This window comes from Aythya marila (assembly GCF_965140915.1).
Source record: "Aythya marila genome assembly, chromosome: 2".
NCBI lineage: Eukaryota > Metazoa > Chordata > Aves > Anseriformes > Anatidae > Aythya > Aythya marila.
In genome coordinates this window covers 25,670,378-25,688,117 of record NC_139043.1, presented here as the reverse complement: position 1 = coordinate 25,688,117, position 17,740 = coordinate 25,670,378, and the positions used below count along the sequence as shown (strand labels likewise).

The window sequence follows — 17,740 nt, the reverse complement described above, 5'->3', positions numbered from 1 at the left end:
ACTCATTTTACTCTTTACAGTGCTGTTTGAGATGTGGGCATCCAAATGTGCCTAAAGAGCAAATAAATGAACAACAGCTTCTCAACAATTATTTTAAAGTTGGGCTGATACAAGACTAACATCTTAATTCACATTGACAAGTGGTGAGAAAAGAAACAGTGTAATTAGCTCTGTTTCTGTGCTCTGCAAAAGGATGCATGGGCTGTCTTACAGCAATTACAAAGGCATCAGCAGAAAGGCATAGGGCTTTCATATGGCACATGTTATTTTATCCTTCCTTCTGCAGCTCTGCTCGCCTACAGACCCCTGTTACATTGCAATCTCATTGAGGCAGGAGCTTTGGGCTGAGTTTAGACAGCTCGTACAATGCAAGCAGGTCTTGGTCCGATACTGGACTTCCCAAGTCCTAGGAGAACACAAACAGCATAAATAAATGTGTAAGCCGATGGTGTGGTAGGCTGTTGTAATTGGCACTGTAATTCAGTAATAACAGGATCTGCAGTTTCCCAGGTTGAGCTGCTGGGTGGCTGTACACTGCAGCAGCATGCCTGCGTGGTAAACAAAATTAACAAATAAATAAAACTCCGCTCAGCACTGAATTCTATTTTTGTGACTGTTTCACAAGGCCACCAGTACGTTATCATTTTATTGAAGATCACGACAGCGTTGTAGCAGGCAAAGGCCCCACACGTGTTTGTTTTTTGCTTCGAGTCCCAACGCCTGCTATTCGCAGGTGAATACATCCACAGCAGGCTACGTGCTTGCACGTTCGTTTTTTCCCTTCAACACCAAAGCATGTTTTGACAGCTGAGGCCCCGAGCACGTTCACGGCAGGCTGCATTTAACACGTTTCGCTCTCTTAATACCGTGAGGGAGCCCGGGCTCTGCGGGCTGTGCCTCAGCGGCGCGGCGCGGACTCCATTTCCCAGCGGTCCCCGCAGCGCCCAGCGGGCCGCGCGGCGCCGGCCGCTGTCGTGGCGCTGCCCGGGTGAATGAGGCGGGCGGCGGCCACGGAGCCGCGACCCGGCTGCTCCTCGTCCTCCTCCTCCTCATCTTCATCTTCCTCATCCTCCCCCGGCAGCTCCAGGCGCAGCCATGAGGCGCGCGGGGCTGGGTAAGAGCGGCCGTTCCGGGCGGGGGGGGCGGCGGCCGAGCCCCCCGCGGGCCGCGATACCCCCCGACACGTCGCGACATACCGCGATATGGCACGGCACGCCGCTCGCCCCGGTCTGTCGCGGGGGGCACGGCTCGGGGGATGGGGCAGCGGGCCCGGTGGCGGTGTCTGGGGTGTTGTTGGGCCGGGTTTATTGCTCCTAACGCAGTTCTCTTACTTAGTTTTAGTACTTCTCTGTGTTTTTTTTCTATGTTTGGGTCAAAAAAAAACAAACAACCGAAAAAATGAGGTGAATTTACCCCAAAACCCAGCCAGGTGGGAAGGCGGGGGTCTGTTGGTGGGAGCTCAGGCCTCGTTGACCGGCCGGCAGCTGTGCCGGTGGCTGGAGGAGGCCTCGTTGGGCTCCTTGAGGGCCCTGCAGGTGCTGGGCCCGCAGGGTGAAGCTGAGGCCTGGCCCTAGGAAGCTGTGCCCCCAGTGGGTATTTAGGGGCTGATACATGGCATGTGGCTAAAGGAGGTGTGTCTATAATGCTACTCTAGATTTGCTTTCTGTTTCCTGTTTGCGTTGTGTGATAGTATTTTTTTTACGTAAAGCAAGTGTTAGATACGCTTCTTAACAGGTCAGGAGAGTGTTCGGGTGTTTATCACAAAAAGGTGGGTGTTTGCTAACACTCGGGCCTTCAGATCTTGCTGTGGTTAGACTAACAGCTCACTCCCAGGCGTGAACTGGGGCTGAAGGCCATCCAGCTTGCGAGGGTGTTTCTGAAAGAGGGAAGCGATGAAAGGTTTTGGAAAGAGCTTGGGGGAAAGAACACACCTTCTTGTAGCAGGTCTCTGGCAATCAGTGCCTTAAGGGACATCCCAAAAGTATTTCTTCAAAAATCTGTTGTAAGGTCAAGCAGAAGACTAAAATGTCTGTGCAGTGAGATTTGCTGCTTTGCCCTAACACTTCAGCTGTCAGTCTGCAATTACCTTTTATTTTTGTTAACGAGCTGGAAGTAGAAGTTGGGTACAAGTACTTCTGCCTTTGTCTCCAGCTACCTGCTACTTCTTTTTCAGCCTGAGAGCCTGAGATTATACTACAGTGCATGAACTATCAATGTGTGGTACTGCAGGACAGCCCATAGGGCTGCCATGTTGAAGTTTCTGTCTTTCCTTTAAGCAGTAATCGCCAGCCCTCTACACAGTGTTTTGTATTCCGTATACAGAAGTAGTTGTTACTATTTGAATGCTTTGGACAAGTTGTTCACATCTGCTTATGTTGCCATCTATATCAGAACCATACAATTACAGTATTTTGGCCTGAAGCTACGTGGTATGTTAACTTACAGATGTATTCAGAATTGCTTACCACTTGGAAGTATTGTAGTTAGATGCAGTTGTAAAACAAAACAGTGGGAACAATCCTGGCCTTATTAATCTTATTATTAATTTTTCATTTTTAATTTATGTAATTTTAGCCAAATTCCTGTAATTGGCATCAGTACTTAGGGGGCAAAAGCCCTCAGCTCTTACTGTGATTGATGACATGTAAACACACGTTTCACCCAGTCTTACTGTACATTTATCATTAGCCTAACTTACAGAATAAAACTTAAAAAACTCTTTACAAGTGCGAACTAAAAAAAATCTAATTACTTAGGAGCAGCTTTATGGCTTGATATAAAATTATATCTATTATCAATAATTCTTTCTTTTACAAATTTTAATATCATGTACGCAAAGCACGCAGTGAAACCAATTGAGACATAGCTTTATCTGTGAATGTCGTTGATGTGTCTCTTCTCTCCCATTTTTCTCTAAAAGAAAATCAATGTCCAAGTACAAAAAGTCCTTAAGGTGCATCGAAGAGGAATTAGCCATGGGTTTTCAGACACTTACTGTGGCTTTGTGTGTAAATACCAGTTAGTTATAACTGGACTGCTAGTGGAATTAATCTAGTAGGATCTTTATGATAAAGCTTTTAGTAGTTCTTTTTTGTTTGCCTGTCTGTTCTGTGGTTTCAGTTCTTAGATTTGGGCTGATTTTTGTCTGGCCTGGATGCAGCCTTTTTGCTGCTGTCCAGCTGCTGCCTGTCACAGACCTCCTGGAGAGGCTGGAGGAAGGGAGTATGTGGATCTCAGTTCCATTCTGCTCTGCTTTCTCTGCAGAGTCTGTTGTCTGGATAACAGTCCTGAAGCTCCAGAAAGCAAAGGCAGGAGTGAGAGAACTGTAGACTGCTGGCAGAAATGGCAGTGTGCTCCTCTGCTTAGAGGCTTGGCCTTTGGTCTAAGGTCTTGTTTGTAGAGAAACACGTGTAAGGTTCAGAGTATGCTCTGTCCTTCAGTGGCAGGTGTGATCAAATGTTATTTGTCTTTGTTATTCTTTGTTAGGGAATGATCTCAACTTTCTAATTGTGAATTAGGCTTACTGCTCTATGTAGTGACCTCAATACTGCTTTTCACATCTCCATGTAATACCTAGATTGATTTCCATAAAAGCCATCTGAAAACATTTTCTCAGGAAAAAAATGATGGTACTAAAGTGCAGCAGTTCCCCAGGCTTCCCTAGTTTGATTTGCATATTGGAAAGATGACTTCTGTGCTTGAAAAAAGTTGAATCTATTTCTCAGGAGCATGCAGCGCCTCTTCCGAATTGCTTCATTTTGATTAAGGAAATGCATTATTAAATGCCAAGAGTGCTTTTTCACATGTGAAGAGCACTTGCTGCAGTGGTGTTTTCTGTCTGTAACTCCTGACGGTTGTGTTTGTAGGTGATGGAGCACCGTCGGGTAATTACGGCTATACCAACAGTGGATACAGCGTGTACGAAGAAGAAAATGAAAGGTTAACGGAAAGTCTGCGTAATAAAGTCAGTGCCATTAAATCAGTAAGTATTTAATTACAGTGATATTGTCACGCTGAATTAAATTAGGTGGACTGGTGACTTGATTATAGGTGGCAGTGAAAAGTGGCAGTAAGAAATCATGGGATTGAAGTTGTGCCACAAAAACACGTGGGTTTTGGCAAATCCAAGGCATTAGGGCCTGGGGAGGGTTTACTCCTGTTTCCCTGGGGAGCTGCTGCGAACTGCAGTTCTGCTGGCTGGCCCCCATCTTTGCTACAGCAACAGTTGTGCTGCAGTTCTGTCTGTGCCTGGTCCTGTACCTCCCTGATTCTGACCCTGACCTGCAGACTTCCTGGCTTGACCTTAGGCCTGCGTCACTGTTGGAAACTTGCTGGGTGATCACCAGACTTTGCTGACCCTGGTTACACTCTGTGGACAGACTGACTTGTTGCCTCCTTGTGCTGCTGTGCCATCATTGCTTCATGGCACAAATGGAAAAGGAATAGACATTTCCATGGAATAAAACTGCAATTACAGTATAGCAGCTTATCAAAAGAGATGCATCAGCAAGTTACAGGTGTCAACTCCAGAAACACTGTTGAAGAGAGTGCTCTTGGTCCTCTGTGCCAAGAGTTGTAACAGTTGTTCCAGGATGTGGATAATTGCTACTCACTTGACTGGATCTTGAGTTCTTGCAATTCCATACAGTAGTTCTGATAAGGAATTCCCTGGTAAAGGAGAAAAGGGGAGGAGATACACTGAGTACTTCCTGTGACTCTCTAAACACAAGTAGTCAAATGATAAATATTTACTTTCCTGAGGATTGTTGACAGATTGCTGTACTTGTTATTTTTATAACTTGTTTGTTTTTCAAAAACACTGTGTATTTCTTTCACATTTTACCTGGGAAAACATTAGTGATGTCACCTATTTTAGAGTAGCTTCTCTAATTTATGTATAACTCATTGCTCATGTTTAACCCCCCCCTTTTTTTTTTAATAGCTTTCTATTGAAATTGGAACAGAAGTTAAAAACCAAAACAAAATGTTATCAGAAATGGTAAGTGTTTAGTTACTAACTTTCTTTAAAAATGGGGTGGGATTGAGAAGTTAGTAACATAGAATGTTCTTTTGTGTGATATGAACATTTGTATGAAAATGTTGACAGCTTATTGCTGGCTGTAAAAACATGACCAATTCAGCAGCGATATTGTTGTTCATACAGTTGCACGAGTGCATTATTTCCAAAGAACATCCAAGGTTTTCATTCTTCAGATACAGCTATTTGTTTTGATCAGCAAACGTGCAGCATTATCAAAAAGGTAGTTCTGTGTTTAATTGTGTTTTAGAAAAAGGAAGCAAAAAATAAGTTAGAAATGCTTTGTTTTTTCCACATGTAAAACCAATCTTTAACAAAAATATATGTATCTCTGGATAAATTAACCAGCAGAAGTTTTTTTTCCTGGTTAATTTTCAGAAAATGCCTATGAAATTCAGTTTTGAAAGATTTGAGAGAAGAAAAAAATTATATATATACTTAAGCTTTGTGGTCAATCTGCTTTCTCAGAGTAACAATTTTTTTTTTTCTTTCCCCTCTTTTTTTGTTGTTTAAATGTAGGATAATGATTTTGACTCTACAGGTGGGCTGCTGGGTGCAACTATGGGCAGACTGAGAACACTCTCCAGAGGGAGCCAGACAAAACTCTTATGCTACATGATGCTCTTTTCATTATTTGTTTTCTTTGTAATATACTGGATTATTAAACTGAGGTGATGCATGTTATCTTCAGTTTAAATTGTGTAATTTCAACCATAAAAGTCTTAATTGATGAAGACATTGATCTGAAGTGGCACACTCTGTTGATAAAACACAATGAAATTGTTGTAAACTGCATTAATACTTAATGCAATGTTATATATATGTTTTCTTAATGTATCAGAATTTCTCTCACTATCCCCTGTTTTTGGGGAATTATTTGTGAACACGCAGAAACTGATAGCATTCTGTGTTGCTTTTTTAAGAAAGAAATTTTTAGAATTGATTTAAAAACAAAAAAATCAAAGAACCCCCCCAAACAAGGACTGTTCAGAAGTGAAGTATTTGCAGAATTACTATGCTTTCTTACATTTTGTTTTTAATTCTGGACCATGCTCTAAATTAGAGCTCCAGTTTCAGGCGTATAGTAATTTTTAGGTTTCAAAAGCATGAATGATACTTGCATCTCTCTGAATTGTTTTCATCTGTGTTTTTTTTTTTTTTTTAAAGGTTGGCCTGAGATAACAGAAATAATAGTGATACACTACTCAAATTATTTTTGCAATGCCCAGATGGATAGGTCTAATAGTCTACATGTTTAAGTAGCTTAAACTTTTCATTTTGCAGAGAACTTACTTAAAACTGGATTTTTCATTTAAATGTGACCAATAATGCTTACACATCTGTTCTTTTAAGAAGATATGGACACAGTACAAGTGCTTCCTTTTATATTTAAAGTATCCAAAATGTAACGATTCCATTGAATCACTAGAACTCTTACCATTAGTTTCTTTTCAGTCAGTGATGAGTCCCAAATCTACCCTGCATGATGACTGAAATATGAGGTTGAGTATTTTTAATTTTGTATTGAAGTATATTATGATGCACCTGTTGGAGGTGCTGTCATATTATTTGTTTTTTTTTGCTTTTAACACTTAGCTTTAGTTCACCACGTGGTTTCTAATAGTTGAAGCTATTACACTGCTGACTTCAAAGTTCAAAAAAATTTGTTTTCTAGATATTAAAACTGTATCTAATTTTTTTGAATGACTTTTATAGAAATACTGTATAACGTTGCCATTAATAACTTAATTATGTTCTAACAAATAAAATGTCCTGGAATATTCTCATTACTGTTGTTTGTATACATACTTTTCTGCTATAGAATACCAGTGTTTTTTGGAGATGGTGCTGCATTTAAGGGGCCAGACCTGTGTATTGTGTGCCATTAAAATAATGTGTATGCTATGTTTTTTTATGTTAATTTTCATATTGAACAGAAGTATTACATCTAAATTACACATAAAGAATCATATTTATATAAAAGTAACTAAAATGAAACTGTTCCTAGCCTATTTAATCTTTGACTGTTAAAAGGTCTACAAAACTGCTAAGAGCAATGAAATATTGATGCCCTTACAATGCATCTTTATATGAGAATTGCTAGGCTTGCTAAACAAATATAGTATTCCCCAAGACAGTCAATAGGATACAGTATGCCATCAAAGCCTGAAGCACTTGTATAGTTCTAATGAAAGAGTGGAGTGTAAGGTATCTAATGAGTAATAACTATTGACATAACCGTTTGACAACTGCATGCCTGTGATAGTTGGTCATCTTTTGGAAATACATTTAAGCATTGTCTCACATCAGCTTTTTTTCCTTCGTTTCTTTCTAGACTTTATTTTTCTTACTAATCAATCTGTCTTACCAATAAATTTAGTTTTTATCTACCTAGTATACAGTAGAAAATAGGTGGATGCAAGTAGTTACACAGCTGATAGATGTCCTGTGTTTGTTCTGAAGTCTATGCTATGATTTCCCTTGACAGAGCACACTGGTTTAAAACAAAACAAAAAAACTCTTATCTGTCTTTCAGTTCATGTATAAAACCAACAGGATTTTTGTTTTAAAAGTCAAACCAGATAAAAATGAAATTCATATAAAATGGAATCTCTTCCTCCTTTCCTTCCTCCCTTATTTCTTTCTTCACTGGTGGGGTGGGGCTGAAGGAGGAATAGGAAAAATTGTAAACCTATGTCTTCCTTTGTTTATTCATTTAAAGACTCTGACACTTACATTGTTACATTATTTTACTTTGGGAGCAAGTTCATCTTGTAGTGTTCTTCCCTTCTCTTCCAGATAAGGTCAGTTTTCAGTTAAATCTGAACTGAAATCCTGCTTTGAGAGTACTTCATGAAGAGAAGAGGAATGGCAGTTGGGAACCAATGGCAGCCTTAGAATTTTCCTCTGGAGTTGCATTTTCTGGTACAAGAGTATTACGCTGAAAGTCTTTGGAATTAACAATAGTTGACAAAATTTCAGGATGCTATGGCACAGTCATATAGAATGAAATATACAGTGTATACAATAGAAAAATAGTAGTGTTGACTATGCTTGTTGTAGTTACTAATGTTTGAATGAGAATACTGCAATTATATTTACTGTTTTTGAGACTCTTTATATGAATTCTTACATAATACACATTGTTTCTCAATTTAATGGAACTTGGATTTTACCTAGCAGCTATATGGATTATTTCCAGGTAGAAGGAAATACAACACAATCTTCTGACTATCTATCTATTAATCTTACAGCGCCTTGGAGATTCCCTAGAAAAGGCTTAAGCACGCCCACTTGGTTACAAGGACAATTCCACTGAAGCATTTTTTTTTTTTTCCTTAGTGAGACATGATGTCTCTTCTAACTTAAATGGGTGTTTTAGGAGAATTACTGATGTTTTTGAAGGTATGGCTGATAAGCAATCAAATGTAAAGAATGAGTTCTAAAGATCACATGAAGAACTGATGCTCATCATCGTAGATGTGTATTTCAGTGAGATTTTTGTGTAACAAATCACACAAATTTTGAAAATAGTTACTTTAATAGTGTTATATTCATTACACTTCAGATTATGGCATATAAATTTTACAATCTTATTTAAATAAGTACACATTTTTCACATTGTGTTTATTTTTAATATTTTTTCATTCATAACTGCACACAAAACAGGTCTCAGAAGTTTCTGATACAATTAAACAGTTGTTTATAGAATTCTAAAACTAAAAATCAACCCCTACTCCCACCACTAAATGTGTATGCCAGGGAGTAGTACAAGTCAGTGTGAAGGTAATGAAGACAAATTTTGTGCCAACGTTGCATCAGGAGGCTTGTGATTTCTGACTTGCTCTTGCTGAAGGAACTCATTTTGATATTTATGTGCTAAAACTTAAATATATGGAAGGCAGTAGTAATTGAGAACAAAATCATTGTTCCAGTACTTGAATATGATTAGGAATAATTTTTGACTTAATTGATCTTTAAAGCAAAGTTACCGTGTAATTAGATTACGCTACTCCTGAAATTATAGCTGTATCCATATGGAGGTTATGTTTTTTAATTGGTGGCTTAGATGCTCAAATGTAGCTATACCTCGATTAAAGAAGACAAGATCCTATTATTCTGAGAAGATTTCTGGGCGCTTAGTGTGGATCACGAGAGGCTTCAAAGCTGCAATTCACTAAAACCAGAAAAAAATCTTACAGTAGGCTGCATGCTTTCAGATGTTATTCATCAGCATAAATGTTATATTGGAGAACAGGTATCGTGATATTGATACATAGAAGTATTTTGCTGGAAAAAGTACTGTTCTTTTTTTTATTATTATTTATTTCACCCTTGAAAAGCGTTGCCTTCAGTATGCAGTAAAATCCATGCTCTTTCTTTAATTTTTTGAGGTAGAGTGAAGACGTGTTACTTTTTTGGAAGAGTTTCCATGAATTTGCATATAATAGAAAGCATGGTTTCATCAGTACCACCTCCTATTGACATTAATCTCAAGTCCCTGTAGAAATATAAAGAAAAAGATTAAAACATTTGCATCCTATACTGATGGAACAGGTGCAGAATTGTACATGCCCAGGTATTCCTCTGCATTTATTACAAAGTTGTTTTTATTACGTCAAAACCCCTTGTTTATAGAAGTACATACATGGTGTGGACAAATGTGTGTCAGCACCATAAATCCCTTCTGTGCATAAGGATGTTGCCAGTTCAAAATCCGTGCAGAAGGTGCCATCACTTTGGACTGGCATGTAAACCAGCACAGGCTCTTCCCAGTTAGGTACATACTACGTAGTTCTGCCAGTTGTTTGCAGAACACCTCATCCACTGCCTCCTCCTGGTAAGCTGGTCTGTGATACATCCTGCAACATCCCTGCTGGTCCTTTGCCAAACCTTCAACTGAATTTTAGTATGGGAGGGTTTTTCTTTTTGCAGGGAAAGCGAAACACATTGCAGAACTTAACTTTGCTCAACTCTGAGGTAAAAGAAGCATCCCTAAGGTATTGTAGAATTGTATGAAGATGGTACCTTTTTATACAGAAGGTTCTGCACCAAAAGAAACCACTCTGGTCTCCCTAATGGCTATGTGAGAGCCAGCACACCTTTAGTTTAAAATCTTTGTTAGTATGATGCTTCTCTGTTTAAAAAATGAATAGCTGCTCTAAGCTTATTTACTTTTGATTTGATATTTCTAACTGGACTCATTTAAAAACCACCATTTACATTGCCAAGTCATCCCTGACAGTATTGCTTAAGCTCCCTTGGCTAGCCAGAATGCAAATTACTGCACTTCAAGCAATTGTCTTCACAAATTTCTGTTCCTCTTTAGGGAGAAGAAAACAAAGCATAACAAACAAAATTTTGTTAAACTACCTCTACTTATTAGTTCAATATCCTGAAAATTCCCCACCTTCCTATGGGTTTTGGTAAAGACAACAGAGCTGGAAAAACAGCAGGTTAGTTGTTCTTTGTGCTGTGGTGCTATCTGGTTTTTCAAGCTGTAGAAAGCCTCTGCCAGTGCTTTGCATCTTCACGGCATTGTTGCAACAGTAAGCAAGTAATACTCAAACCTCTGTGATGCAGATAAAAATCCTCCATTTGCAGCAGGTATCTTGGACACATGTGGCTTGCTTATATGAAGTTATAAACAGGCAGTGGCAAGATCTGGCTTTGGTGTTGTGCAACAGATATTTCTTATTATCAGATAGTTATTATATAAACGTACTTTAAAAAGGAACCTTTCACATAATTGTGTGTGTGTGTTTATGTCTGTCTTTACGAAATTGCTAGTAATTACACTTTTGTCTCTGTGGGTGAGATGAGGAATATTTCCTCCAGAACCTCTTCCCCCATGGAGACAGGACAGAAGGTTTTACCTAGTTTAAGAGGACTGAGATGACAAAAGATTCAAATTATGTTAATCTAGCAGCCCTCTTCTGGGAAAAAAGACACATTCTCAGTGTAAGAAAACAAAACCAGAGCACTAATTATTCTGCCAGGAACCCGATGAGGAAGCTGGGGAAAGTGACTTGGTAAAGTAAGCTTGTATGTAAGCTATTTATTGTAAGTAAATGTTTTGATTGCTAATATTATATGAGTAATACACTATTAATACAGCATATAAATATTTCAATATATATAAATATTAGAACTGCATTGTTTCAGGCAGCCTTCCCCTCTAATGCTTTTGTTCTGGAACTGCTGCACTGCTTTCTGAGTCCTCTGCTGCCCTGTCATTGCCCCCATGGCAGAACTGCATGCCCTGAACTACCTCCAACTCTGCAGAGGTGAGCACTGACTTCACCTCTTATCAAGGGTGATAGGGAACCAGCTCAAAACATACTCAGCAGTTACAAAAGGTGTAATTTTGAGGTATGCTGTTGAATGCTGTTTTCCTTGGAGAGCAGGAGTGGAGGGTCAGAAAGCCCAAAGCAGTTTGCCTGAGGAAAAGATAGCCATTGCATTCCGTGCCCCTCAATGTATCCCCTCAAAACAAACAAAAAAACAACACTCCCAGTAAGGAGATTCCTCTCAGTCAAGAAATCTCCCACACCTGAGACATCAGCCATGGGAAAAAAATAATAATTACCTCAATGCTAACTAAAAAAACCTGTACCTAAGAGGGAGGGTGAGGAGCCCTTCCCACACACCAGCCTCAGTCCATGTTACCAGTAATTTCTAGTTAGGTAGCAAAGGGGACAAAAAGGGCTGTCCACATTGTCAAATGAAGTTTCCTGTCTCCGTAGTTACCTAACACAGAACCTCCTTCAGGAATGCATCCGTAAGGGAACCCTCTGACTTACAGCCTGAACGCGTGGCTGAGTTGTGTGTCTCAGTCCAATCTCAGTAGCAAAAGTCTTACAATAGTTGTTCAGTTTTAACTTCCCTCTTTTGGCTAGTGTTTATTCTGCAGACACAGATTCAGCTGTGGTTTTGCACTAGCCAAGCTGTGCCCATCACCTTGTTTATAAACCTTTTGGTGCCAGTAATCTTGGAATTCAGGGCTGGTTTTCAGGATACTAAAACGAAGTAGAGACAAGTACCGATCTCAGTGACCACAAATACTGCTTCTAAGGTAGTAATATGCTACGCAGGTGCTATGATCACAGCTAACACCACACACTAAGTCTGTCTCTAGCCCCAAGCCAGTAAAGCTGTAGAGTGTTTTGTAGTTGTGCATCCTACCACCATTTGCTGCCTACAACCAAGAAGCTCTGCCTGCCCAGGAAGCCACTCCGAGTTACATTCTCCTCTCAAAAGCCATATGACAGTAGGATATAAAAAGCCCTTTCTGTTTGCAAACACCCTGAGAGGAAGCTGTTGCACTATCTTCAGTGCAGATGTCTTCACAGAATTTTAAAGCTCTGCAAAAATGAAATCTTCTTTTCTTCCCCTTTTCTGGTGGGCATCTTGGAGTTGCTGGTGCTGTTTTGACATGGGGAAGAAAGTGAGCACCTGTGGGAACGGGGGTTTTGGTTACTCCAGTTCTGTTTTTCACTATCAGCCTGACTTCATGGCAGCAGGTCTTCGGGGATGCTGCTCCCTGCTTTCTTGGCAAGGAGACCATTGGTACTGCACTTTGCTAAATCCTTGCCAAATCATTCTCCACATCTATGTGCTTCAAAGCATCACTGCTCCCAGGAAGGCTATTTGAATGCTGCCTCCTTTCAGCACAAATTCCACTTGATTACAGAAGGTTAACACTTCCCCCCCCCCAATCACTGTGTTACAATCGTGTTACTAGCAAGACTTTTCTCCTCAAAATTTACTGATATATCTTCATATGTAATATTGTGTGATCTCTTCCATCTCCAGAGACAGCTAGATCTCTTACAAGACTGCTGCAGAAAAAGGCTGAAACTATTTGTTTTCACAGATCATTGAGAAAGTCATTAAGTCTTGTCCCAACAGTTAGCTACTAATTCCAAAGCAGATTTCTGTCAGTAGACCTTGATGGTTTTTTTTTGTGTTTTTTTTTTGGTGCAACCATAAATTGTGATAATGACAGAGACTGATTAAAAAACCCAGTGGTCTAAACTCATTCTAGTTTAGACATGCTTTATAAAGAATGAAAGACTATACAAAATGAAACCAATTAAGATATTTCAATTGTTTTTTTAAACACCTGAGGAATATAAAAAATGATTTATAAGGAAATACATTCCTTATTCAAAAGATACTCCACTTAAAAACTACAACAGAAGTTTGATTTTCAACTATTCTTAATTACAAATAAAACTTCATATTGCAGTGCTTAGGTGGCAGTTGGGGGAAAAAAAAATCAGTTTTCTTCTGCAGCTATGTGTACTACATCTATTTCACATGAACAGTCAATCGAGATTTTTTTATTATTACTTTCTTCAGTCTTTCACGATGCACCAAGGAAAGAAAGCACAGTATTTTCCCCATCACCCCCCCCTCCCCCCCCGCAAGAGTAAAGCCTGTAAGCACTGGCAGCAGATAGACACAGTGTTTAGTACTTTAAAAAGATCTTAAATTGAACAAACAAACAACCCCCCCACACACACTTTTTTTAAGATCTCCAGTCACCACACTCCTCCTATCTCAATAGAAGTGTATAAAATTATTATTCAAATATATAGATTACTGGCTGAAATTTAAAAAAAAAAAAAAAAAAGTCATGTTATGAAGCCTGAAAAAAATGCAATATACTTGTTTCTGGAAGTTTTTCTCCCACTGGTCTCTCACTACCTGGGGCTTTCATATAGATGGTAGGTTTGTTCAATAACCGATTTTTCCCAAGTCATGATGTCTTTGAGGCATTTGATGTAGGGAAGGGAAAAACAAGTGCAGCTCTAGTCTGGTTCTCTCCTGCAGAACCAAGCTAGTAGGCTGAAGTGTGGAAAGTCCACTCTTACTGGTGTACATGTTTCTGTTAAACTCTTTGATATTTCAGCTCAAAACTTTTTTCAAACCCATTCTCTTCAGAATCCCTACAACTAAAAATAAAACATATAAGTATATAAAATCAGTCCAGTATAGGTACCTACATGAAGAAACAGTTATCTTCAACGACACATTCTAGAGAGCATTATATGTTATAAAAAGTTGTTCTACAAGGTTTAAAAGGCTAATGATTAAAATGGACAGATGTGAATAAATCACAGCATCACAAAATCAGAAAAAATCATAAGAATAAAGTTTTTTGGCAGACAGCGTTGAGCTGGGTCTGTTTAGTATCTCCCCACTAACACCAGTAACTGAAAGTCGAAGACTTAATGCACTAACCATGCATTACGCCGTGTACTCTGAATAGAAACAGCCTGACGTGTCACAGACTAACATTTCCTTGGAATCTGGGTAAGTATTATGCTGCAAAAATCTTTGTACATTGTGACTGGATATCATGCTGTGCAGTTATTATAAGTCCAGCATGCTACTCTACAAACACCAGAGTGACGTGAATGGTTACTCAGACTGCCGTACAAAAAAAAAGAACAGGTTTAGGAAAGTCGCTGCTTTGCTTACTGTTCCAGATTAACAGGATTCTAAATCGAACCTGTAATTGTTTATTTAGGTAATACTCTACTTCTCCCTTCCTGGTGCTTATGGTTACTCAATGAGGGAATTTTACTGATTCACAGAAAAATTTAGACTATATATATCGCACCACTTTTAGCCTTATTTAAAACTGTTTGTTTTAGAGGCAGAAAGATATGTTTCTTCAGACAGCAGACACAGTTGATACCAATAGGAAATACTCTGGAGTTCTTCTCAGGGAAAATGTGACTGTACTGATGTGCTTAGAAACTGTTCTGGAATTCACGCAGAAAAACCCTGTCCACAATTAGCAATAATATACATGTACATACATGTACATGGCCTAATGTCTACACATTTCTACATTGATAGCAAATGCTTCAAGACAAGTATTCATTTTATCCAAAGTGCCTACTGCAATAGCTTTCAGCACCTCCATCACTGAGGACCATTAACTGCTAATAAACAGGTGGTGAAAAAGGTAACTAAGAAAAAACATCCTATTGACAGCTGGCTTAAAACCACCACCACACAGCAGTCCTTACTTTTTGGGTATCCACAAGTCAGAAAAGGTTAACAATCTCTCTGATTTACCACAATGGCAATCTTGCTCATAAAATGCCATGAGACAGAGAGCTGAGTTACTCCATTTGCTGGAAGGAAAAGTGTCTGTGTTACCTATAGTGTTACACCCTATAAACTATATTATATGGGTTGGGCACCAAGGCCTGACTTGGGCGTTTGATGTACATCTCCCCCACCCCTATCCCATTGACCAGTAAAGGACAGGAGTCAAACATCAGAAGGTATCTCTCTCTCTTCCTCTGCTGTACTGGATAGAGAAGTACAGAAGAGACCTGCCATGAAATCACCGATAGGTTTACATTCCACTCTTTAACACTCTGTTTCTACTTTTTTTTTGGGGAGAAACTCTCATTACTCCAAACAAATCAACCTATTATAAAGAAATAAGTTTTTTTTCAATGTCTTCTGTTCTCACTTTACCCAGATACATTTACTAAAGCTTTGAACTAACTGAACCACTACTTTTTCCAACCATTAATTAGGTATTGTATTATGAGGGCTGAAATGAAATCTGCTGTTAGGAGAAAATATAAGTTCCATCTTGATCTTCCAACACATTATAAGACATGAGGCCAGCACAGCTGCCAGGAAAACTGTTTGCTTAGAAGGAATTTCACTGTAGAAGTAGATACACTGCAAAATTTCAAGGCCCTGGCATGGGGCTTATTGAATTTGCAAAAAAGGCTGTTTTAATGATCTAAAAACTTGCAGGAAGCAGCTACTTCTCTCAGATGTTTCACAAGGTACCTAGTATGACTAATCGCATGGAGACTGCTATCAGAGACTGCTGCAGGTCCGTGGGCAGGACCAGTGCCTCTGTCTGCAGTGAAGTAGGAGCTCACCACAGGAGCCCAGTGTTGAACTCCAATTTCAGACACGTTTGGGGTGGAAATATGGAAAAAAAAAGATGAAGCTTGATTTTCAATGGTCCCTCAGAGTCAGGAGAAAAGCTACTGCTTTGTTTTAGTTCTGATCCTGTAATCAAGATTATAAGCAGAAAGCAAAGGAAAAAAATCACTTGTTGGTAGACCTCACCTCTTTTCATTGTCATACTGCCTAGCACATTTCCGAAGACCATCAGGAAAAATACAGAGTTTGCTTTCTTTACCTGAAATTCAGGCTAACCTGTGGGTAGTTCAAACCCCATAGTTGTAGTTTGGCCCACTGTTGGCAAAGGAAGAGCCAGCCTACTTCCCGACACCAGTCACCCCACGTCAGTGGGACAGGGGAGACCATTTCATGGCATGGTCAAGGACTGCAGTGCGAGCTCTAACCTAAATCAGTGACAGGCTGTTCAGTGGGATGGTATCTTTCACATCAGCCAGGAGCTGGTGGCCTTTCCAGCGTGTGATCTTTCAGCAGGGCATTTAAGAGGGAAAATTGCAGTAAACAAACCTCCTACGTTCACCACTCACTTGCTTACCTGTAAAACCTGCTCACCAGCACCTCACTGGTGAATCCCATTCCTCCCCAAAACTGCAGACAGCTGTCAGTCACTTCACGGGCCAGACGACCTGCCTTTAGCTTAGCCATGGAAGCAAACTTGGTCACATCATTGCCTTCCACATAGAGAGCTAAAAAAAATGATGAAAAAAAGCACGGTTACACACAGACACTTACTGACCACAGCCTGGCAACCACCTCCCCATATTCCCTCAGCCTGACAATGCTCTTTGCATTAAAAAAAACACATCTGGGAGGGCAGATGTGGGCACTCACCAACAGTGCGGTACAGCAGCGAGCGCAGCAGCTCCAGCTCAGTGGCCAGCTCCGCCAGGCGGAAATGCACGACTTGGTTGTGCAGCACGGACTGGTCAAACACCTTTCGCTGGCGAGTGTACTCAATGGTTTCTTGTATGATAGTTTCCAGCGGTGTCAGGACTTCACGAAGCAAAGCACAGAACAAGACATAGCTTTACCCAGATCTCTTTTTTTTCCTTCTTATTGAAAACATTTTTTTCCCAATACAAACAATACGTTTTTACAAACAATACATTAGGTTTCCTAAAGTAAATTATTCCATATGCTCACAGTTTGAAGTGCAGAATTTCAACTCCTAAAAAAGTCTGGCATTCCCTTGTACCTTTGAAAACAAATCCCTTATCCTCATTCCACCTGAGTCCCAAATTGCCAAACTCAGAGGATAATGAAGGGGAGTGGGAGGAATGCAGCAAAGTCACCGAGAGCAGTACACAATAACAAGCATGTGACCCTTACCCTTAATACACCATTTGGGGCTCTATCACAAGCTTGTGGAACTGCTGGTTTCCAAGCTACCTGTGTCCTGAACAGCAGAAATAATCCCAAAATAAAATCTTAAGGCAGGCAGTGTGCACACTGAGCAATGCTGTAGAAATGCAAATTCAAGGAAGCTTTCAGGGAAGAAGGCAGAAATGTATTCAGAGATCAAGGGAAGTGAGCAGACTGATTACATTCCATGATCCAATCCCAATAAAGAAAGGAAGGAGAAAATATGAAGCTTCACAGCCACTCCTGAACTGTGCTTCTAATGGAAACACAATCAAAATAAGACACAGCTGGAAAACAGGTGAGAGAGATGGGAGAGACTGCTTTGAATTAAGTGAACTACTTTGCTGCATTTTTTCTTTTCTGAGC

General features: G+C 39.8%; 2 protein-coding genes across 2 annotated transcripts in view; one reads left to right on the top strand and one right to left on the bottom strand.

Moving 5' to 3' along the window:
* The first annotated feature begins 952 nt into the window (after positions 1–952).
* On the top strand, positions 953–7,347 carry BET1 (Bet1 golgi vesicular membrane trafficking protein). Its single transcript, XM_082753887.1, has 4 exons — positions 953–1,114; positions 3,867–3,982; positions 4,943–4,999; positions 5,558–7,347. Exons 1-4 carry the CDS (start codon positions 1,096–1,098, stop codon positions 5,711–5,713), a joined length of 348 nt encoding a protein of 115 aa, XP_082610013.1. The 5' UTR covers positions 953–1,095; the 3' UTR covers positions 5,714–7,347.
* A 1,195-nt stretch (positions 7,348–8,542) lies between these two features.
* Positions 8,543–17,740, bottom strand: part of LOC309874989 (putative acyl-CoA dehydrogenase 6) — an 86,580-nt gene continuing 77,382 nt past the window's right edge. The window contains exons 7-9 of the mRNA XM_082753886.1: positions 16,844–17,005; positions 16,548–16,698; positions 8,543–9,539 (exon numbers count right to left, since the gene is read on the bottom strand). Of these exons, the coding sequence (XP_082610012.1) occupies positions 9,449–9,539; positions 16,548–16,698; positions 16,844–17,005 (404 nt within the window). The 3' untranslated portion in view covers positions 8,543–9,448. The remainder of the gene's footprint in view (positions 9,540–16,547; positions 16,699–16,843; positions 17,006–17,740) is intronic.

Coding starts and splice junctions, on each gene's coding strand:
- BET1 (XM_082753887.1), top strand. Junction 3,983..4,942: donor AAGTCAGTGCCATTAAATCA/GTAAGTATTTAA, acceptor TTTTTTTAATAG/CTTTCTATTGAAATTGGAAC. Junction 5,000..5,557: donor ACAAAATGTTATCAGAAATG/GTAAGTGTTTAG, acceptor GTTTAAATGTAG/GATAATGATTTTGACTCTAC.